The sequence below is a fragment of the Muscardinus avellanarius genome (genome assembly GCF_963383645.1).
Source record: "Muscardinus avellanarius genome assembly, chromosome: 4".
In the NCBI taxonomy this organism is placed as follows: Eukaryota; Metazoa; Chordata; class Mammalia; order Rodentia; family Gliridae; genus Muscardinus; species Muscardinus avellanarius.
In genome coordinates, this window is record NC_137789.1 from 3,466,167 (window position 1) to 3,489,502 (window position 23,336).

A 23,336-nucleotide genomic window follows, 5' to 3' on the forward strand; every position below is an offset into this window, starting at 1 on the left:
CGGAGCGTGGGCCCGGCAGGGCAGCGAGCGCGGCGCCCCGCAGGTGCAGGAAAGCAGCATCCTCACCCAGCTCTTCTGGGGTTAGAGGCAGAGTTTGAACCTCTAACCTCAAAGTTTGCTCTGATCCTAGGGAGCTTTAGGGACGGCCTTTGCCGAGGTCGAACGCCAGGGGCGCGGAGACTGCGCCACCCTCCTGTGCTGCTTACTACCCAGTTAGAGTCGAAAGGGACCTGAGGGGCTGTTGGGCCCGGGAGGGCCTGGTTGCTTCATGGGTTGGCAAAATCCTGAAGGCTGGAGGATCAGTAATTGGGGTGTGTGTGTGTGTGTGTGTGTGTGTGTGTGTGTGTATTTTTTTAGTGATGGTACAGGGGATTGAACCTGGGGGCATTCTGCCTCTGAGCTACACCCCCAGCCCTTTATGTTTTTTTTCTTGTGGTACTGGGGTGGAACCCAGGGGCTTTTCTACCTCCAGGCTATACTCCCAGACCAATTTTATTTGGAAACAGGGTCTCACTAAGTTGTTGAGAGCCTAAGTAGCTGAGGCTGGCTGAGGCCGTGTGATCCTCCTGTCTCAGCCTCCCAAGCATGGGGATTACGAGCATGTACCACCATGCTTGGCTTTTACGTTTTGTTTTGAAACACAGTCTTGCTAGACTGCTGAGGCTGGTCTGGAACCTGTGATCCTCCCTGTCTCGGCCTTCCAAGTACTGGGATTACAGGTGTGCATCTCTGTGCCTGGCTGGCTTGTATATTTTTCTTTTTACCCACATAGGAAAATCAAAACACAAACGTAACCACTGTTTATTCTCATCATTACCATCATTTTTTTTTTTTGTGGTACTGGGGATTGAACCCTGGGGTTCAATTCTACCTCTTTTCTACCTTTTATTTTTATTTTGAAACAGGGTCTCACTAGGTTGATGAGAGTTTCACTACTTGCTGAGCTTGCCCTCAAACTTGTGACCCTCTTGTCTCAGCCTCCCACGTACCGAGATTACCGGTGTGCACCAGCACTCCTGCCTTATCATCATTTTATGAAAGTAAGATATTTTTTGGGACAGAGTTTTGCTTGCTGCCCAGGTGAGTCTGAACCTGGGGCTAGCCAGTCCTCCTGCCGTGACCTCCCCACTCTGGGGCGATGGCCGCACTCTACTTCGTCCTGCTAAGAATGTTTTCACACCCAAAGAAGGAGGTTCAGAATCTGAAAAGAAGTGCCGATGATGCTCAACATTACAGGGCTCGTGTTACATTTGCTTACATTTAGTTTTACAAAAAGCTCATGTGAGCCGGGCGTGGTGGCGCACGCTTGTAATTCCCGCGCTAGGGAGGCTGGGACAGGAGGATCGCACAGGTTCGAAGCCAGCCTCAGCTACTTAGTGAGGCTCTCAGCAACTTAGTGAGACCCTGTTTCCAAATAAAATAGAAAATAGGTCTGGGAGTATAGCCCAGAGGTAGAAAGCCCCTGGGTTCCACCCCCAGTACCACACACACACACACTCATGTGTTTTATTAAATTTTTTTTTCTCATTTTTTTCAGATGAGAGACGTTGACTGCTCCTGTCCGCAGACCTGTATCCAAGACCCACCACCCGTCTTCAGGCAGGACCGCATCTCTGACTCCTGCGTCTTGTGAGTCCTTAGTTTGTGCTCAGTTGAGAAGGGACCATTGGAGGAGCAGCAGAAATCTGCTGGGAGATGGGGGGCTGAGGCTCTAATCAGCCTGCTGAACGCTATGAGCTCTTCTTTTCGGTACTGGAGGTTGAACCCAGAGGCATTGTACCTCTATCAGCCCTCGTTCTTAATTTTTTATTTGGAAACAGGGTCTCCCTAGGTTACCGAGAGTCTCACTAAGTTGTTGAGGCCGGCCTTGAACCTGCAATCCACCTGTCTCAGCCTTCCAAGTAATGGGATTACAGGCATATACCACCACGCCCATCTATAAGCTCTTTGAGGTCCGACTCAAATATTACAAAATATTTAAAGATATATTTAACTCCTTTTTCCCCTTTTTTTTAGTGGCGCACTGTAGTCATACATCTCAATGGAGTGCAAGATGGTGAAGGCACACATACACACGTCAGCAATTAGCCCGTCCCCAGCCCCCCCCCTCGTGTTTGGTTTGGTGACTGACTTTGACACGTGTGTGGATGTGTGTTACGGAATTCCTCTCTTCCCATCTCCCGTTCCCCTTATTTGCTTAGGTCGCCTTAGGTCGCCATATCTGCTCACCAGTGGTTTCTCCTTCCTTGTCTAGAGTCCCCCATGGCCCGTTTTCTCCCTAGCTTCCACATATTAGGGAGAGCATCTGATTTTTTACCTAAAAATATATAAATTAAACTCTTGAAAAAACTTGACTTTCAGCTGGTCATGGTGGTGCACACTTATAATCCCAGTACTTGGGAGGCTGAGACAGGAGGATGGCACAGGTTCGCAGCCAGCCTCAGCTACTTAGTGAGGCTCTCCGCAACTCAGTGAGACCCTGTTTCCAAATAAAGAATACAAAATAGGGCTGGGGTTGTAGCTTGGAGGTGGAATTCCTCTGGGTTCCATCCCCAGTACCACAGAGAAGAAGAAAGAAAGAAAGAAAGAGAGAAAGAGAGAAAGAAAGAAAGAAATGCTCACTAAATATTGGGAGGCGAGTGCTGAGATTTTGCCTGTTAGTTTTGTGGCTGGGGGCTTCTCAGAAGACAAGAGTGACCCTTAGCATTCCAAGTGGCGCACTGCCCCCGGTCGCAGAGGGACGGTGCAGACCCCGGTCCCTGCGGGGCGGCCTGCGCGGCGCTGGGGTTCTGGCCCACCCGTGCCGGGATGGCTGGGGTCGAAGCCGCTCTCAGGTCGGCCTTTTCTCCTGGCACAGGAACTCAAGATGAGCGTGCCCGACTACATGCAGTGTGCCGAGGACCACCAGACCCTCCTGGTGGTGGTGCAGCCGGTGGGCATCGTGTCCGAGGAGAACTTCTTCCGGATCTACAGGAGGATCTGCTCCGTCAACCAGCTGAGCCTGCGGGACTCGCAGCGCGCGCTCTACATCCGCTACCGGCACCACTACCCGCCCGAGAGCAGCGAGTGGGGCGACTTCCAGACGCACCGCAAGGTCGTGGGTCTCATCACCATCACCGACTGCTTCTCGGCCAAGGACTGGCCGCAGACCTTCGAGAAGTTCCACGTGCAGAAGGAGATGTACGGCTCCACGCTCTACGACTCCCGGCTCTTCGTCTTCGGGCTGCAGGGCGACGTGGCGGAGCAGCAGCGCCCGGACGTGGCCTTCTACCCCAGCTACGAGGACTGCGCCTCGGTGGAGAAGCGCATCGAGGACTTCATCGAGTCCCTGTTCATCGTGCTGGAGTCCAAGCGCCTGGACAGGGCCACAGACAAGTCCGGGGACAAGATCCCCCTTCTCTGTGTCCCCTTTGAGAAGAAGGACTTCGTGGGACTGGATACAGACAGTAGGTAAGCTGACTTGGGGACGGTTCACCCAGACACCCTGCGCTTGGGTAGCTTCCTTACACGGAAGGCACCGGAGATGGGGGTGTGGGCCACTGGTTTTTAAAACCAACGACTTCTCAGCTGGGCGTAGTGGCACACGCTTGTCATCCCAGTACTTGGGAGGCTGAGACAGGAGGATTGTAGGTAGGTTCGAGGCCAGCCTTACCAACTTAGCAAGGTCTTGTTTTAACATTAAGAAATAGGAAGAGCTGGGGGTGGAGCTCGGAGATAGAGCACCCCTGAGTTCAGTCCCCGGATTCTGACCCCCAAAACGTGGCTACTAGAAATGTAAACTTTGCATTCGTTTCTCTTGGATGGTGCTTGCCCAGTAGAGTCGGGAAGCATTGATTTGGTGGCATTGCTTTGGTTTACACATGAGATGCTGACCCTGGAGAGGCTGGATCCAGGTCCTAGGTGAGCTGGGAGTGGAGCGTGTGCCCCCGACTCCAGGCTGGGCACCGCGCCGTGCAGGTGCCAGGCCACCTTCCCACCCAGCAGCCTCAGCGAGGTCAGGAACCGGCAGGCACACAGGCAGCAGCTGTTGCTGGGGAGAGCCGTATCGCAGGCAGCTTCAAGGCCTCGGGCAGGCCTGAGTCCCTTCCTCACCTGTGGAATTGGGACGGCGGTCCCCAGTGAGCACCACGGCCCTGAGGCGCCCTGGGCACAGCATCCTCTGCAGAGTAGGCGCGCGCCGTGCCTCTGGAATCCGCGCATGGCCGGCCATGCCGCAGCACTCTGGTTGGCGGTAAGTCTGAGGAGGAGACATCATTGAACTGAAGACAGCTGGCCGGCGCGGTCCTAATCAGGCCACGCGGGCCCGGGCAGGTGTGGAGGAGGTCCCATTCCTCCCCTGTGCTTTTGGCTTCGGGGCAGGGAAAGGCAGCCTTGAGGCCCTCTGTTTCTGCTCCTCGCGGCAGCCCCGGGTCCCTGGGGATCGCCCTTCCACTGCGGGGGCGAGCTGGCAAGCTTTGAAACCTGGGCGCTACCCGGTGGCAGCCGACGCCGAGCCAGTCTGACCCCCAAGCCCAGCTCTCCTGCCACGGGAGCCCTCCGTGCTGGGGAGGAAGGCCAGCCTGGCGCGGGCCGGTTGGCACGAGTGTGGCCCGGCTCAGGGCAGCAGCGCGCGGTCAGCCCCTTCACAGAGGGGAACGCCTGGCCTGCGCTGCTGAGCAGCCCGGTCTGACCCTGCGTCAGGGCCTTTCTCTGTCGCCACAGGAGGCGACAGGGATGTGATCAGCGTCAGCAGATGCAGTTCTTTTTACCTCCTGAAATTCACGCTCATAATTACGCAGGAGGAACAGCGTGTTGGGTGTAGTGCCGCGCAACATAGATTCTGACCACAGTGGGCACGTGTTCATTGACAGCCTCCACTCGCCACTCTGCTCTAGGCCCCAGAAACACAGCAGCGGATGAGATGACCCTCATGGCTGCCGTTGCTCAGAAGTACGGGCCCAGCTGAATGTGCTGGCACACGCTTGTCATCCCAGCACTTGGGAGCTGAGACAGGAGGATCACAGTTCCCGTATAGCCCCAGCTACTTAGTGAGGCCCTCCGCAACTCAGTGAAACCCCGTTTCAAAATAAGGAATAAAAAACAGGGCTGGGGATAGTTGGAGATAGAATGCCTCTGGGTTAAATCCCTAATGCCACACACACACACACACACACACACACACACACACACACACAAATACTTGTATATGTCCAGCCCTCTGAGCTCTGGGGGGGCCATGGCGCCCTGGGCCTCTGTGATCTGCGGCTGCTTCTGCTTCCCCACCTCCTGTATGCTTTCCATACCTGGACTGGGGCAGGAGAGCCTTGTGCCCACCCACACCTCACACCTCTGGCCAGGAGCCAGGAGGCCCGCCCTGAGTTGACGCCGCTCTGTGTGGCTCTGAGGTGTCGTCTGGACGCAGGTCCTGGTGGGGGCAGGCTCACGGGCTGGACTGGGAGGCGCTCTGACAGGTAGCCCACCTTCAGCCTGGCCTGGCGTGGCCCTGGGGCGCGGGCTTCTTACCGAAAGCTCCCGAGCGCCACCCATCATTCCGTGGGCAGCTCCTGTAGTGCAGAGTTGTAGCTAGCAAAGTTATTTTTGTTCTTATACGTTTCTAATTTTGCTTGTTCCTCTTTCCTTTCCTCTTTCTTTCCTTTCTGTCATACCGCCCTGTGAGCGTGTTGTTGGGTCTGAAAAGGTAGGCTGGGCACGTGCTGCCTGCGTAGCTCGTCTCCTGTGTGCTGACTGGCCACCGCCCCATCGCTTCCAAAGCCACAAACTTACTGCCGCCACATGCACGTGTTATCCGGGTCATCTTCTGAACTTCTTTTTTTTTTTTTTTTTTTTTTTTTTTTTGAGGGTCTGGAGATGGAACCCAGGGGCATTCGACCTCTGAGCTACACCCCCTGCCCTATTTTTTATTCTTTATTTTGAAACCGGGTCTCACTGAGTTGCAGAGGGCCTCACTAAGTAGCTGAGGCTGTCCGCGAACCGCGATCCTCCAGGTCTCAGCCTCCCGAATGCTGGGATTACAAGCGTGCGCCACCACGCCCGGCTCTATCTTCTGAACTTCTAAACGTTTTAAAATTTCAGCTTTTCTAGCACATGACCCCGTGGCATTTGGTATTTGTTAAAATCTTTGCTCGGGGGAGCGTCTTTGATCTTTAGCATTTGGTGACAGATGGACCTTTATCACCGTTGCGTTGTGTTCTGAGGAAGCGAGCTGCCAGCTGATTTAGGTAGCTGCGGAGGGGTCTCCTGCGGGCTGGGTAGCGGGGGAGTAGCCAGCGCCTTGCTTGTCCTCAGCTCTAAGGCAGCGAATGGGCATGCGATTGCTGGCTGTGGCTGCGGGCCGTGCATGGCGCGGGGCGCGGGCTGCTCAGCCGCCTTGACTCGGCTCCCACCGCACGCCGGCTGCGTGGTGCATCCCCTTGGCTTCGGCAGCTTTCCCCCGTAGAGGGGCTGAGGCTCTTCCGAAACCAACACCTGTCACTCCGGGGCAACTTTCTGTGTCTTAGGAAAAGATGGCTTCCCCCACACAGCCGCCTCCCTCGGCCCCTGTGGACGTGGGACCTCTGGCACTGGCCACCCTTTGCTCCGGTGGGCTTGTGGAGCCGGCTGCACCGGCCTGCTCACCCGCCCCTGTAGGCCAGAAAGCTCACTCCATGTTGGCGGAGGCTGGTCCTGCTCCTGAGCTAGGGCCTCCCACCCTGGTGAGCCTGCAGGACAGGCTCAGCGGCCTCCTCCAGAGCTCCCGCCTCCTCTCGCTCTAGGAAGGTTCATGTCCACGCTGCCACCACCCGCGAGTTGCCCGGGAGCCTCATTCTTTTTGCTGCTCTGGCTCAAATGAGAACTTCTAAACGAGTTCACTTTCCTTTCTTGAGAACACTTCCCTTTCTTCACGTGCTTTGCCTTCACTGAGAGCACCTCTGTGCGCGATTTCTTCTCATGCCAGAGTGGAGGGACAAAAGAGAGCGAAGGTAGTCAGTGCGGGAAGTGGGGGTCCCCGGCTGGCTGCGGCTGAGCGTCGGTCACTCAGCCCTGGGACCCGCGGGAGAGGACCCTGGCTGCCCTTCTCTCTGGCAGGCATGTTGTGAAGGCCATTGCCCAGCGCTCAAGGTTCACATCCCTGGAGCCGGTAATCCCTGTCCTGGGCGCTCCTGGGCCTCTGGTGTGCGGGGCGAGTGCCCCTCCTACGTGGTCCATGTAGGGAGCCCCCTCGCTAGCGAGGCCCCTCAGGCAGTGGCACAGTGCACACTGGGAACCAAGCCAAGGTGTACTTTACAGGCGGAAAAGTGGAGGTCAGACCTGACACCGGCCTGAGCAGCTGGGCATCCAGGAGGCTGTTGATGGAAGACTGGCGGTGCCTGGCGTTCACGTGGGGGTCACAGGGCAGCCGGATTTGAGTCGGGTGCTCAGGTGAAGGGAGAGTTGTCTGGGTTTAGCGTGGATTTGCAACCGAGCATGTGGATGAGCTGGTACACTGGGGCAGGAGGAAGGTCAGGGCCGACTCCCGGGTGCTGGCCAGCACAGGAGGCCTGTCCTGTGAGGAGCAGCTGCCACGGTGTCTGGCTGCCACTGAGATGTCTTAGGGATGGCCGAGGCCCCAAGTGCACACTGGGGAGGGCGCTGGCAGCAGGCCGGAGGTGTCTGTGCAGACGAGGAGACAGGGTGGGTGCATCCTGGAGGGAGGGCGTCAGGGGTGAGCGGGTGGGTTCCCAGCTGATTGGACCGACCTTTTTCCTTGAGTGAAATGTCAGGCTGGGCCTGGATCCCCGGAGAGTGATGGGGAATTGGGAGTGGGATTACTGGGTAGTCTTTTCTGAAGTAGTCTTTTCTCTCATAATAGACTTTTTTTTTTTTTTTTTTTTTTGGCAGTACTGGGGCTGGAACCCAGGGGCATTCTTCCTCCAACCTACACCCCCAGCCTGAGTTTTTATTCTTTATTTTGAAACAGGGTCTCACTAAGTTGCAGAGGGCCTCTCTAAGTAGCTGAGTCTGTCCGTGAACCGCGATCCTCCTGTCTCAGCCTCCCAAATGCTGGGATTACCAGCGTGTACCACCATGCCCAGCAAAGACTTAAAGAAACAAACCCGTTGTGAACACTGAGGCTTAGTGAAGGGAGACAGTTCTCTTTTGGTCCTTCCAAGGGTAAGGCACTGTACTGCCTGAGTACAGAGGTGCCGAGTTGGACCTGCCACAGAGACGCAGTACTTCCTGGGAGAAGAATGCAGGCTTAGGAGGGAGAGGGGCCAGAGGGATCTGGCCTGACTCCAGGTCAGCCGCCAGCCACCCTAGCCATGTACTGCATACTTGATGGCCCCGGTGTGGCCCGAGGTGGGGTGGCCGCCGCAGTGCAGCATTCCCAGGGTGGTTGAGTTACTAGTCCAGTATCACACAGTAGTAAGTGGTAGCAGGCCTGAGCTCAGGCTAGGCAGAATTTTTTTTTATCCCCTGCTACAGTACTAGGGATTGAACCTAGGGGCAGTCTACGTCTGAGCTACACTCAGAGCCCTTTTTATTTTTTTTGTTTTGAAGCACGGTCTCACTTGATTGCTGAAAGTCTTGCTACGTTGCTGAGACGGGCCTCGAACTTGTGATTGTCCTGTCTCAGCCTCTAAGCATTGGGATCAGAGGCCTGTGCCACCACGCCCAGCTAGGCTCAGCAGACTTTGAAGGCTTATTCCCCTGGCCAAGTCCCCGTCTTCCCTGTTCTACTTGGAACTGCAAAGTAGATGAGTTTCAAAGCCTCCTGGGCAAGCTCCCAGGAGAAGCTCTCTTGCGAGGTGCTCAGGCCTCGTTCGTGAGGCTCAGGCTTCTTGATGACTCAGTGGCATTAGAGTTCCAGAGTCAGCTCTCCTGCAGTGCTGGGGCTGCGGTTAATGCATTATACACATAAAACACGGTCGCGCTTCTCCTTTATATAATGGGGATTTAGCCCAGGCCTCTAGCCGGCCTGTGAATGCGCTGTCATTGGGCTACAACCCCAGTCCTGTTCTTGTGGCGCTGTGCATGGGACCCAGGCCTTGCACAGCCCGCCCTCGCCGCACGCTGGGGCCCCGCCCTCCATCTGCACCCTTCGGGAAAGGATTACAAGCGTGCGCCACCTCCCCGGCTCAGAGTGGTGTTTTAATATGTAATTTTGACATAAAAAGGTTAGATGGAGCATTTCGACACCAGCTTCCTGTTGGATGTGCAGAGGGGAGGTTTCTGAGCCCTCCGACGGGGTGGGCACGGTGTGCTAGGCGCCTTCCCGCTCCCCTCCCTGTGCACCGCCCGGCCTTTGCCCGAGTGGAGCTCGTAGGGATTTTAAACCATTATAAATGAGGGGATTTCAGGGTTTAGTAATCTCACTCTCTACCCATAATTGCAGTTCCTTTAACCCGGTGTTTATCACTGGCATCGCAGGATAATAAAAGGCCTAAAGGCTGCTCTTGGAGGTATGGAGCGTGCTCAGGGCCCCGCGGCCAAATCCTATTGCTTGTGGTTTGGAAGTTCACCACTAGCTTAAAACTGACAACAAATTCAAAGCACATTTTTTATCATTTGCATTTTGTGTTAACTTTAGTTTTTCTTTTTTTTCCTTTCATGTATTGTGTTTCTGTGTTAGCTTTAAATATATTTCTACTCTGGCTTCCTGTTATATTTTTCTTTTTTTCTTTTTGCAGTGCCAGGGGTTGCGCCCAGGCCCTCACATGCGCTGGGCGGGCCCTCTGCCACCCAGCTACATCCCCAGCCTGCTTTTCCTTTTTTTCCCCCAGACTCTATTAAATAAAAAAGAGGCTTTTTTTTTTAACTTGCTGTATTTTCCTGTGTGTTTTTCTTCATACCTATTAAACATATTCAATGGCCCTATACTTTGATAATTTAAATAGTTGTATATGTAAGAATTTAGGACTTCTGGGGCTTTGAAAGACTGACACCAGCCAGGTGTGGTGGTATACACTTGTAATCCCAGCATTTGGGAAGTTGAGACGGGAGGATCGCGGTTCGTGGACAGCCTCAGCTACTTAGTGAGGCCCTTTGCAACTTAGACCCTGTTTCAAAATAAAGAGTAAAAAATTGGGCTGGGAGTATAGTTTGGAGGTAGAATGCCCCTGGGTTCCATCCCCAGTACTTCAACAACAAACAGACAAACAAACAAACAAACAACCCTGACAGTATTTTCAAAGAAGAAAGGATCCACGTCTTTTTGAAAAATCTTGAATTTTAATGAGCAAGCTTACAGTCTGAATTCTACCAAAATTGGCTTAAAAGTCTCTTAGCTCTTAATTTGTGTTATGGTTAACTACAAAAGCTGGGTAGCTCTTCCCCCGACAGACCCGGCGGCACGCTACACGCAAGCCCGCAGTGGGGCTTGGCTTGGGATGTGACTTTTGTCCCCCCTCTCCTTCTTCACATCCAGATGTCCTCAGGGAGGCCTTGGTCTCCCAGGGGGCCAGACGTACTCAGTACTGGTGCGTCGTGTGGCCACGGGAAGCCTGGCTAACAGGTGAAGGTGCCAGAGGAAGAAGCTTTGTGTTGGGTTCTGCAGACAGTCAGAGGTGGCCAGGAGCAGGGCAGCCTGGGCAGGCTGGAGGCTGTGGGGCTGGGCTGGGGATGGAGCTCTGGGCCCCAGAGCTCCCAGCAGTCCCCGCGCTGGGCTCTGGATGGGAGGAGGCTGGAGGGGCTTGAGCGAGGGCTTGGAGGAGCTGGGTTCAGGAGGGCCGAGGAGGCAGGGAGGGCTCTTGCTTTGCACAGGTCCTGCAGAAAGTGAGGCGGGGCTGGGAGAGAGCGGCTGTCAAACATCAGTGTCAGGGCCGAGTGTCAAAAAGTACTTGGCAAGAGCTGGGCGTGGTGGCACACGCTTGTAATCTCAGTATCTGGGAGGCTGAGTCAGGAGGATCGCGGTTCGTGGACAGCCTCAGCTACTTAGCGAGGCCCTTTAGAACTCAGTGAGGCCCTGTTTCAAAATAAAGAATAAAAACTAGGGCTGGGGTGGAGCTCAGAGGTAGAATGCCCCTGGGTTCCATCCCCAGTACAAACAAAAACAAAAACAAAAACCCAAAAACCTTGGCAAGAAAAGCTGTGCTTCAGGATAGCCAGGGTGTGTTGAACTTGGCAGAGTCAGAGTCGATGGGGGTTAGCTTGGTACTGCCATCTGCCAATCGCGATCGCTGAGTTTGGGAGGTCACACCTTCTAGACGCCGGAGGGGTTACTCCTCCCTAAGATTGCTCTCTTGTTTAGGGAACACCTAACGCAGCTATTTTTATTTGAAAATTCCTATCTTTTTAGAAACTTATGCAGAAGATTAGGAGTATTTTTGAATGATAAAGGTTTGGGTACTGCTGCTTTGGTTCTGAGCTGACATGGAGCCATTTGAAGCCTTTGCATTATTTAAGAGCATGCCCTTGCCAACATGCAGCGGCCGCAGTGCGCAGCCCAGCTACCCCCGGAAAGCCTTATTGGAGCTTGCGCTGAAGCGGTGAAGATAAAGGTCCTGTTGGCTAAAGCCAGTGGTCGGCTGATAAATGCGGCAACTCTCTTCATAAAATAATAATAAAGTAGAGGAATGTTTTAAAACGCTGAAACGTGAACGTTCTTGTGCTAATGTTGCAGTTGGAAGATCTGAGAAGACAGCTCCTGCTCTCCTGCTGTTTCAGTGCGATATGCAGCAGTCCCGGACACACCTGCCACCTTTAAAACCCCCTGGGCAGTAGTGTTTGAAGCCGTCCTCCCTCCAGCTCCCGTAACTGGCCACGATCGCTCGCTGGCTTTCCTTTGAGAGCCGGAAGCTGCCTCCTCAGCATTTTCAGCAGCGAGAGAAATGGAGGGTGCTTGGCTGGGTGCCTTTGGGTGGGAGTCCTGGAGTAATAGTGACGCTTCTCCTCGGCGTTCTGTTTTGCAGACATTACAAGAAGCGGTGCCAGGGGCGCATGCGCAAGCACGTGGCGGACCTGTGCCTGCAGGCGGGGATGCTGCAGGACTCGCTGGTGCACTACCACATGTCGGTGGAGCTCCTCCGCTCCGTCAACGACTTTCTGTGGCTGGGGGGTAAGATCGTTGGCCCAGGCTGATCCGCAATGCGCTGTTTCCCCTGTTATTTAAATAGGAAGAAGCAGAACAGGGAAGTCTCTTGAGAGAGACGGGGTGAGGGAGGAGAAGCAACCGGGCCTGCTGTTGGCGTGAGTGGGGGTCCCGTGGGGCCGTCCCCTGCCCCTCACAGGACACGCTTCCTCGTGACCCCGTGCTCCCGCCACGTCTGTGCATAGCACACCTGCCCCTTGCTGCCGTGCTATTGCTCCACGTGGCCACACTCATTCTTCAAGACCTCCCCCCGTAGCCGGGCGTGGTGGCGCACACTTGTAATCCCCGCGCTTGGGAGGCTGAGACAGGAGGGTCACACAGGTTCGAAGCCAGCCTCAGCTACTGAGTGAGGCTCTCAGCAACTTAGTGAGACCCTGTTTCCAAAAAATATATAAAAAAGGTCTGGGAGTATAGCCTGGAGGTAGAAAAGCCCCTGGGTCCAGCCCTCAGTGCCAAAAAACAAAACAACAAATAAACAAAAACCAAACCCTTTAGGAAGCGCAGCGTCTCCGACGTCCCAGCACCTGGCAGGGCTGGGACCTGGCGCCAGGGGGTGGGCATTGAGTCTGGAAATGTCTCCGGATGAGTTTCCCTGCAGGGACTGTGTCTCCCGGTGAGGTGTGGAGGTGGCCTGGGTTTGCCCGCCATGGCGCACGTGGTATCCTGGCCCCAGGTGACTGCCAAGTGATTGGCGCATTTGCCTAAGGACCCAAGCAGGGCTCTTTCCCCGGGCTTGACACTGCAGTGCGGGGGCCTGTGAGCCACCTAGGGTGGACAGAGTTGGAAGGACAAAGGGAGTTCTGTATCAAAAGTCTAACAAAGGACATCTTTAGGCTGGGTGTGGTGGCGCACGCCTATACCCCCAGGACCTGGGAGGCTGAGACAGGAGGATCACAGGTTCAAGGCTAGCCTTAGCGATTTAGTGAAGCCCTCTGCAACTTAGTGAGCCTCTGTTTCCAAAAAATAAATAAATAAATAAAATAAAATAAATAAAATGGGGCTGGGAGTGCGGCTCAGAGGTAGACTACCTCAGGATTCAGCCTCCAGTGGCAAAATAACAGAAACCCACCACCACCACCACCGATAAACAAAGCACCTTCCGTACAAGACTGACTAGAACATCACGGAGTGCGGAGGCCGATGGCTTAAGAACCACGGGCGCTGCTTGATGGTGTGAGGGTTTTGTGGCAACAGGAGAAGGCCCGGGCGTGCGGCGGCGCTGCATCTGGCTGCCGGGGAAAGGCTTGCTGACCCGCGGTGGCCATGTTGGGTGTGTGCGGGGAAAGGCTTGCTGACCCGCGGTGGCCATGTTGCTTTTAAGTACTCCCTGGCCAGGGCATCTCTGCAGCCCAGAAGGTGGCGCAGGGCCTGCCCCGCCGCCTGTATAAAGCCCTGGTCCCACGGATGGATGGACGGACGGATGGATGGATGGATGGATGAGTGAATGTTCTCACCCATGGTCCAGCCCCTCACAGCCCGAGCCTGGTGAGCGCTGCGTTAACCCACCTGCCAAGGGCTTGGGAAAACTGGGTGGTGAGCTTCCGTGTGTGACAAACTTGTGGAGGTTTGTTCTTTGGGGGAAAAAATCGGCATTTCCAAGAACCCAGCTGTTTAAATCAGTCGTAGCCACTGCAGTGTGAGCTGATGGTTTTATTAATTTCTCTCTTTCTTCCTTGATGCCCAGCTGCCCTGGAAGGGCTGTGTTCGGCTTCCGTCATCTACCACTATCCCGGCGGCACCGGCGGCAAGGCTGGCACCCGGAGGCCTCAGGGCAGCTCGCTCCCAGCTGAAGCCGCCAACAGACACCGGCCAGGTGAGCCCTGCTCTGCCCTCGTCTCGCTCACTGGCGGTTTTTAAAGAATGCAGGAGGAATTTGTTACTTTCCCCTCTGAGTTAGGCCTGACCAATGTTTAACTAAAGTGCGTACTCCGTTGAGTCAGAAATCTCCTGAGTTTATTGATGGCTTGCGGGCCTGCCTGACCAAGCACTGCTGAGGACTTGCAGCGATTGGCTGGCTGATTTCTGGAATCCTTGCATGGAATCCCGCGAGGGGCCTGGAGAATCCACTTCTGGGCCTCTGTCATCATTTCTGTGTATTGGGTGGAGCTGGTCCTAGGAGTCTGTTTTAACAGCTAATTAAGGCCTTAGCTGCCTTTTTTTTTTTTAACTAGGGGGTGGACCCAGGAACATTCTATCTCCAAGCCCTACCCTAGCTCTTTTTATTTATTATTTTGAAACAGGGTCTCACCGAGTTGCAAAGGGCCTAAGTAGCTGCTGTCCACGAACCGTGATCCTCCTGCCTCAGCCTCCCGAATGCTGGGATTACAAGCGTGCCCACCACGCCCGGCTCTGATGAAGTTCTTAATGAGTGAAGTTTGATGAGCTTTTATCTGTTAGCACCCATAAAGACCAAAATGTCTTTGAAGGAACAAATCCACAGGTGCCATATGAACTTGAACACTCTGACCCTTCCAGACTGACCTGGCTGTCCGTGATCTGGGAGTTGTTATCCTGTTACACAGGTCACAAGGACAGTGACCCAGAACTCAAGGCCCAGCCTGAAATTGCCAGGTGTTTTGTGTGAGATATTTAGACCACCCCTTCAAAGAGTAGGCTCACATTTTTCCTCCAGAGAGAAAGAACGTAGTGACTGTGTGTCGGGTGGGAAATCGACTTGAATTTCTCTTTCCCTGAACTGTTTTGCCCCCACTGTCACGGAGTTGCCTTTGGGGACCAGGTGCTGCGCAGGCGCCGTGGAGACCAGGCCCGTGCAGTGGGAGCTGCTGGGATGATGCCTGACATGTCTGGGGGATATTTTATCATTCTTTAGCAGGGAATCTCTCGGTGGTACCTGAGTTAGCGAGAGGCAATCGAAGCGGGCTGTGCGGCCTCACCGAGTCTGAAGGTCTGGAGGGCGGGCTCCCCTGCTTCCCAGCCCCGCTGCGGCTTAGCGCCTGGTCACAGGCACCACTGACACTACTCCACCTGGTTGTAACCCCTGTTCCTGGAATGACAGCCCATGAGTTGCACTCTTTTATCTAGCCAGGTCCTAGGTGCTAACATGTCCAGCACATGCAGAAAGTTAAAAAGCAGATCCTAGTTTCTCTTTAAAAGAGGGTCTTGAGGCAGGTGGAGTGGCACATGCTTGTAATCCCAGAGCTTAGGAGGCTGAGACAGGAGGATCGCAGGTTTGAGGACAGCCTTAGCAATTTAGCAAGACTCAGCAACTTAGTGAGAACCCATTTTAAAACAGAATAAAATGGGCTGCGGTGTAGCTCAGAGGTAGGATGCCTCTGCCTTCGATCCCCAGTTCCCTCCTTTTCTATTTTGAAACCGGGTCTCACTAGGTTGCTGAGAATCTCGCTATATTGCTGAGGCTGTCCTCAAACCTGTGCTCCTCCTGTTTCAGCCTCCCAAGTACTGGGAATATAGGTGTGTGCAACCATACCCAGTTCGACTAGGAACTTTTTATTTTTCACCCCTTGAATGTAGGCAAAAAAAGTTTTAAAAAATTGCGAAACTGCTTTGCGTGCATTAGAAAAATGTCTTTATTTAGCTTTGCGTGATGTAAAACGCTTAGAAGCTTCTTACCATTGAAGAAAGTCTACGAGAAAAACACCCAGTGCTGCCTGGCGACGGCCGGAGGAGCGTGGACACGCATTGCCACGTGGGCCGCGTGGCCTCCACACCTGCTGGCAGGCTCCCCCAGAGCAGACGTGAGGTCTTGTCTTGGGCTTAACCTCAGTTGGCCAGTATGCGGCAGAGACTGATCTCACCCTAGGAGTTCATGGCGTCTACCGGGAGGCGAAGGTCAGACGGTCACATTGTCTAACCCCGCCCTGTAGTCTGTGGAGTGAATGTCTCAGGTCCCCTCTTCAGCAGAAACACGGATGTCAGTTGCTGTCATCAGTGTGAACTGGGGCAAGTGGTTTTTTTTTTTTTTTTGTGTGTGTGTGGTACTGGGGATGGAACCCAGGGGCATTCTACCTCTAGCTACACCCCCTGCCCTATTTTGTATTCTTTATTTTGAAACAGGGTCTCACTAAGTTGCAGAGGGCCTCACTAAGTAGCTGAGGCTGTCCGCGAACCGCGGCCCTCCTGTCTCAGCCTCCGAGTGCTGGGTGACAAGCGCGCCACGCCCGGCTGGAGCAAGTGGTCTAAGCCTCGTGCCTCAGTTTCTCTAGCTGTGACAAGAGCCCCACCTCACAGGACCCTCGTGGCGGGTGAATTAGACACACCTGGCAGTCAGGGCATAGTGCTCCTAGCCTAGCGCTCGATGGTAGCAGCTGACTATTGATGGTATTATTACTGATTACCAAGTGGTAATATCCTGAGTGTGATGGAGCGTGCCTGTGATCGCGGTACTTGGGAGGCTGAGGCAGGAGGATCACAGCTTTGAGGACAGCCTCAGCAAGTAGTGAGACTTTTCAGCAACCTAGTGAGCCCTGTTTCAAAATAAAAATAAAACAGAAGCCAAGCATGTTGGCGCACGCTTATAATCCCCGTGCTTGAGAAGCTGAGACAGGAGGATCTCACAGGTTGGAAGCCAGCCTCAGCTACTTAGTGAGACCCTGTTTCCAAATAAAGTATAAAATAGGTCTGAAGTATAGCCTGGAGGTAGAAAATCCCCTGGGTTCCAACCCCAGTACCACCAAAAAAACAAAACAAAACAGGACTGGGGTGGTAGGTCTGAAGTAGACCACCCCTGGATTCAATTTCTAGGACTCCCCTCTGCCCCCCACACACGCAGAGTAAATCAATTCAGGAATACTAGGGAAATAATCTAGAGATTCCAAACCCAGACTATCTAGTTTTTGAGCATATTTTCTCTGTGAAAATGAAATTCTTTCCCTCTTAAAATCCAGTGATGGCTGGGTGTGGTGGTACATGTAATCCCAGTAATTGGGAAGCTGAGACGGGATGATTGCAGGTTTGAGGCCAGCCTCAGCAACTTAGTTATATGCTTAGCAATTTAGTGAGGATTTGCTTCAAAATAAAAAATACAAAGGGCTGGGTATCTAGCTCAGAGGTTGAACACTCCTAGGTTCAATTCCCAGTAATACACACACACACACACACACACACACACACACACACGCCAATTATTTTGGTTTAAAAAATTTTGTAGTCCCTGCCTCTTTGTGCCCTAATCCTTCTTTTAACTTATTATTTATTTATTTGTTTTGGTTCTGGGGAGTGAACCCAGGGGCATTCTACCTCTAAGCTATCCTCCCTAGCATTTTTTATTTTTTATTTTAATTTGACATGGGGTCTCACTTAGCCACTGAGAATCTCACTAACTTGCTGAGGCTAGCCTTGAACCCCTGATCCTCATGTCTTAGCCTCGCAAGTATGACGGTTACAGTAGTGTGCCACTGTGCCCATCTTGCTTTAACTAATTTTTAAAACTTTCATGCTATTCAAAGTTTGGATCTATTCTTTATTTTGGAGACTTGTATAAGAACCTCTAAGCTTATAATTGATAAGATGAAACATAATTGGTAGATGAGACATAGTTTATTCAAAAATTGATAGGACAGTCTTTAATCATTCTAGAAGAAAAGTAAAGGCTGGGGGTATAGCTCAGAGGTAGGAAGCTTCTGGGTTCAATCCCTAGTATCAAAATAAGATAAATAAAATATGTAAATAAAAAGGAAGCTGGGCCTGGTGGTGCACACTTGTAATTCCAGTGTCTGGGAGGCTGAGACAGGAGGATCGCAAGTTTGAAGCTAGCCTCGAGAACTTAGGCCCTCCGCAACTTAGTGAGACCCTGTTTCCAAGTAAATAAATTGGGCTGGGGGTTTAGCTCAGAAATAGAATGCCTCTGGGTTCAATCCCTAGTGCCATCAATAAATAAATAGGTTTCAAGGCAGAAGAGTTCCACAAATCCATCTGTTGCTAATGACTTACCCCCCTTTCCCCTAGTGATGGTGGATAAGAGAAAAAATGTGTTCGGGCTGATTTGGTTTTAAGTCGTCTTTGGTAAGATGGAAGGATTACGCTATGAATTGGAGAGAAAGTAAAAATCTACTCCTGCTTTCTTGATGTTGAAAATAAGTTCTGTGGCTTGCTGGCCTTGTTTATGGCCTGAATGTGTTTTCTCATGTGTGAGATGAGGATGAGTTTTGCGTCTGTTGTATGCTTGTGTGATTAGAAGCCACGTTCGCGCTGGGCTTGCTAGTGCGTCCCTGTGACCACAGTAGTTTGGAGGCTGAGACAGAAGGATTGCGAGGGTCGCAGCCAGCCTCAGCAGCTTAACGAGACCCTCGGCAACGCAGTTTCAAAATAAAAAATAAAATAGGGCTGGAGGCATATGCCTTCAGGTTAAATCCCCAGGGGACGGACACACACACACACACACACACACACACACACACACACACACACACACACACAGTAGCTACGATGGACAATTAAGAATAATTGTCACAAGGACAGATTGGTTGGAAGGACCATCTTTGAATAATGAAGCCGACAGTTTATTACTGACGCGCATAGAATATACCAACACCTGGTACGTGTGGGTATGATGTAAAGTGATAAGGGTCAGTTTTTTTTTTTAACACAGTATGAAGTTTTGATAAATTCAGCATGATTCTGGTAAGATAGTTAATTACCACAGGCTACAGAACTTAAAGAGTATGTGTACAGAATATATATTTTTACAATTAAAAGTTCATGTTGCCACTTAATCAGCCATGGAGACATTTCAGTTACTAGAAACTTGCCTAAGTTGACCTGAGACAAAATTAGTATTCACCTATTTTCAGAGATTAAACTTATCTTTCTCTCTCTCTCTCTTTTTCTTTTGTCGTACTGGGGATTGAATCCAGGGGCATTCTGCCTCCGAGGCACACCCCCCAGCCCTATTTTTTTTCTTTATTTTGAAACAGGGTCTCACTAAGTTGCAGAGGGCCTCACTAAGTAGCTGAGGCTGGCTGCGAACCTGAGATCTTCCTGTCTCAGCCTCCCAAGTGCTGAGACTACAAGCGTGCACCACCACGCCTGGCAGTTTATCTCTTTTGTGATTGAAGAAAAGTTTGTTTTTCTTCCCCACTTAATGGTTTAAGCATATGAAAGTATTGATGTAACACCTGTCACTTTTCTTTTATGGAGGGATTAGAAGGGATGTCACTGACTGGATCATGCTGTTTTTAAATTTTTTTTTTTTTGGAACTGGGGATTGATCCTGGGAGCATTCTACCACTGAGCTACACCTCTGTCACTGTTTTTATTTTTATTTTTTTGTGGCATTGGGATTGAACCCAGAGGCATTCTACCTCTGAGCGACACCCCCAGTGCTATTTTATTTTTTTGTATAGAAACGGTCTCGCCAAGTTGCTGACCCCCTCTCTAAATTGCTGAGCCTGGCCGTGAATCTTCAGTCCTCTTCTCTTAGGCTCTCTGGGGTTGCAGGTGTACACCACCATGCCCAGCTTTTATTTTGTAAATTTTGAGGCAGGCTTTTCCTAGGTTGCTGAGGTTGGTCTCCAACCTGTGAGGATCTCAGCTTCCCAGGTACTGGGCTTACAGGGCTGGTCACCCACCACCGTGCTGGGCTGGTTACGCTCTCTTAACGGGTGCATCGACGTTCTTGTATCTCAGCACGGTGTGTTGCTCACAGTTCCCAGCCCTGAGGGGAGGTTTGTGCGAAGCAGGGCTGCAGAGGTGGCGTCAAGACTGCGGGGTTCCCATGGGCCACTTGGATTTTGGTGTAGAGCAGAAAACAAAAGCTGGGAGGAAGACGTGCCACAGACGGCTGGAAGGCCGGGCTCCCTGCCTGTAAAGCCGTCTGGACAGCCGTTTCCGTGAGCCTGCCTCTTTTCTTTATATGCAGGGGTGTTGAACTTTTTAGATTAATTACTACCTACCGCTCCATCCCTGCAGCAGAATCCAGTATGTGCTAGCTAAGCTTTCGGTTACGGTCTCCGAGCATCCTGTTTAAGGACTCTCCGATGGTTTCTCATTCTGCAGCCCATTACTCGCTGCAGCGTTTTTCAGCCACTCTGCTCGGCTTCCCGGCCGTAGGTGGCGCTGTTGCACCGATTTGTACGGGCCTCATTTTCCTGTTTGTAAAAGCAGACTTCAACAAGGCTCCTTTAATTTGATTTCGTTATTTAATTCTTCAGAATAGCCCGCTGCCCACTCCGTCTGGCTACCTGGAAAAAGTATTTGAGTTACATCTTATTTTTGTTCTGTCGTCTCAGCATAGGCTTTGCAGGCGTGCCGGGAGACCAGGGGTGACATTGAGCTTTTCTTTCAATATTAGAAACCAGTTGGGCACGATTTTATAGAAGATGGAGACACCGTGCCCGGAGCTGCTGCAGGCTGGAGAGGACGCGCACCCGGGGCTGAGCCCGAGCATGCCCGCCGGGGGGCGCTTGGCGGCCTGGACAAAGCCTGGCTTTCCAGGCCCAGCCGAGGGTCTGAGCAGCCGCCACACTGAGCGCGCACACCGAGTCAGCTCTTTCTCGGGCTGTTCTTCCCCGTCTGTGACCTAGGGCAGCTCACGTCGGCTTGGCACAGTTGTGAAACTAGAGAAAGCGTGCGTACGGTACCCAGCCCCGTGTCATCCCACGAGGGAGCCGCACCGCTAGCTCTCATCAGGGTTTTAGGGCCAGCATCTTCTTGTGTTGAGAAACTCTGAAGGGACTGAAATGGGAAAGAAGTAGCTTCATGAAGAAAGATGCCGTTCGGCAGGAGCGAGGCTCTGCGGGGAGCGTGCTCGTCCGCAACCAGCAGCAGCTTAGAGACGCCCTTCTGGGGCGTGGGGCCCACCTTAGGCCAGGCTACTGGCTCATCAGTAGGGCTTTGCTAATTAGCGCACGCTGACCCAGTCAGGACGCTCCAGTGTTCTCCACTGACCACCTGACAGAAGGCAGGAGTCCACCCGTGCTCCTGACGGAGCCGCGTCCCGGCAAGCTCTGCGGGGCAGGACACTGACTATCTTTTTGTTTCTTTCTCCTCCTCCTCCTCCTCCTCCTCCTCCTCCTCCTCCTCCTCCTCCTCCTCCTCCTCCTCCTCCTCCTTCTTCTTCTTCTTCTTCTTCTTCTTCTTCTTCTTCTTCTTCTTTTTGGTACTGAGGATTGAACCCAGGGGCTTTCTACCTCTGAGCTGCACCCTAGCCCTATTTTTTAAATTTATTTATTTATTTATTATGAAACAGGGTCTCACTAAGTTGCTGAGAGGCTCAGTAAGTTGCTGAGGCTGGCTTTGAACCTGCAATACTTCTGTCGCAGCCTCCCACGTGTGATTACAGGTGTATGCCACGACACCTGCCTTATTTTTTATTTTGAAATAGGATCTCACTAAGTTGAGGTAGGGTCTCCCTGAGTTGGTAAGGCTGGCCTTGAACCTGTGATCCTCCTCTCTCAGCCTTCCAAGTACTGGGATTACAAGTGTGCACCACTGTGCCTGGCTTTTATTTTATATTTTATATTTATTTATTTATTTATTTTTGCAGTTTTGGGGATGGAACCCAGGGGCATTCTACCTCCGAGCTACACCCCCAGCCCTATGTTTTATTCTTTTTTTTGTGGTACTGGGGTTCCTGGAAGCCCTTCTAGTTCCGGGCTACACTCCCAGACCTATTTTATATATTTTTTAAATTTGGAATCAGGGTCTCTTAAGCCAGTGCGGCTGGCTCCGAACCAGCGTGATCCTCCTGTCTCTGCCTCCCAAGCGCAGGGATTACAAGCATGCGCCACCACGCCTGGCTTATTCTTTATTTTGAAACAGGGCCTCACTAAGTAGCTAAGGCTATCCACAAACCGCGATCCTCGGGTCTCAGCCTCCCAAATGCTGGGATTACAAGCGTGTGCCACCATGCCCAGCTCTTATTTTTTATTTTGACAGGGTCTTGCTGTGTGGCTGAGGGCCTCAGTAAGTGGCTGAGGCTGGCCTCGAGCCTGTGATCTTCCTGTCTCGGCCTCCCAAGTACTGGGATTACAGGCATATCCCACCATGCCTGCTGACAGTGGGTATCTTTACAGTTTCCCACATCAAGACAGACAGGCAGACCTAGTTCTGGCAGCTGGGGGCCTCCAGGGGCCTCTTGAGGGAGCCCCCCCCCCCTGAGCAGAGCATCCTGGGTACTTGCTGAGGGGAGCCAGCACCCCGGGGAAAGGTGTGACCCAGACTTGGTACTCAGTCATAGAAAGTACCTGCTGGTTTATCTTAATGGTGGCTTCCAGACTGCAGTGATCTTTGGTTTTTATTTTAAAAATAGAGATTGCTGTAGGCAAAATGGCTCTCAAACAGCGCCAGGACCAGCGGGCTTGTTCTCTTTACAGACCGTTGAGTACACCTGCTGCTGCAGGGGGACGTGTGTCATTGGACGTTCCTTCGTGAAGCTTGTTAAGCTGTTTGAAACGACAACGCTAATGGTCAACATAACTCTTGGAGCCGGTTGCTCCTGGGGAGTGTTTGGCCACCATGGGAAATTACTTTCTGCAGAGGAGACTAATTGGATCCTGCGGGTGTCTGGGTGGTGGAGCGCATGGTCAGAGCCTCCACACGCTTCTCCATAATTGTCTTATATTTACGTTAAACTAACTATGAAGCTACCTTCTAAACACGGAAGCCCTTAGCTCGATGGTGGCCAATAATTCTGTGTGTGTGAATGTGTGTGTGTGTGTGTGTGTGTGAGAGAGAACGAGCGAGAGAGAGGGCGAGCGCGCGCGCTTGCACGTGAACGGGAGGGAGAGATGGATTGATTTTGAGACGTGACGACCAGTTCCCGCTAACCTTCTGGTACATTCTCTTCCTTGTTCCAGGGTGCCAACATATATTTGCACAAATAATACTCTTTGGTCACTTGGCTTACTGGTGAAATAAGAAACTCTCATATTTGTTTAAGAAGAGTTGGAAGCGGGAGCTTAGAAAGTGGACAGGAGAGCGATAAGGAGGCACTTTACTGTTTACTTAGGGTATGAGTAATAGTAGTTTTTCTCTCTCTTTATTTATTTATTTTTTGGGTAGCTTTTCTTTTTTTTCCCCTTCTGAGACAAAAACCCTCTGTGCTTGCACCACACTGTTGCTCGGAATTGCTTTTCCGATCAGATACAGGTGTCTCAGAGTTTCCCAGGGCATGTGAATTGTGAAATGTGTTTTAGTAGTTATCTTTAAAAGTAGTTTTGTTTTCCAAATAAAAGATCATCTGTTCTTTCTTCCAGGGGCACAAGAAGTTCTCATTGATCCAGGTACATCATCTATGTGCTTAGTTTCTTTTGGTTATTGTTTTTCCAGTGCTTGTTTCATGGTGGTGTGAATGAATGATTCAAATTTTTGC

At 52.1% G+C, this 23,336-nt stretch overlaps 1 protein-coding gene across 5 annotated transcripts in view; it reads left to right on the top strand.

Moving 5' to 3' along the window:
* Nucleotides 1-2,866: 2,866 nt before the first annotated feature.
* Nucleotides 2,867-23,336, top strand: part of TRAPPC9 (trafficking protein particle complex subunit 9) — a gene marked incomplete at both ends in the record, with an annotated part of 503,715 nt that continues 483,245 nt past the window's right edge. For 3 of the 5 annotated variants that reach the window (XM_080695229.1, XM_080695231.1, XM_080695232.1), the window contains 4 exons: nt 2,867-3,450; nt 11,868-12,013; nt 13,731-13,859; nt 23,221-23,247. In XM_080695229.1, coding sequence (XP_080551355.1) covers nt 2,867-3,450; nt 11,868-12,013; nt 13,731-13,859; nt 23,221-23,247 — 886 coding nt within the window. Of the gene's footprint in view, nt 3,451-11,836; nt 12,014-13,730; nt 13,860-23,220; nt 23,248-23,336 lie in introns of all 5 variants that reach the window. The other 2 variants (XM_080695228.1, XM_080695230.1) reach the window with 2 other exon arrangements.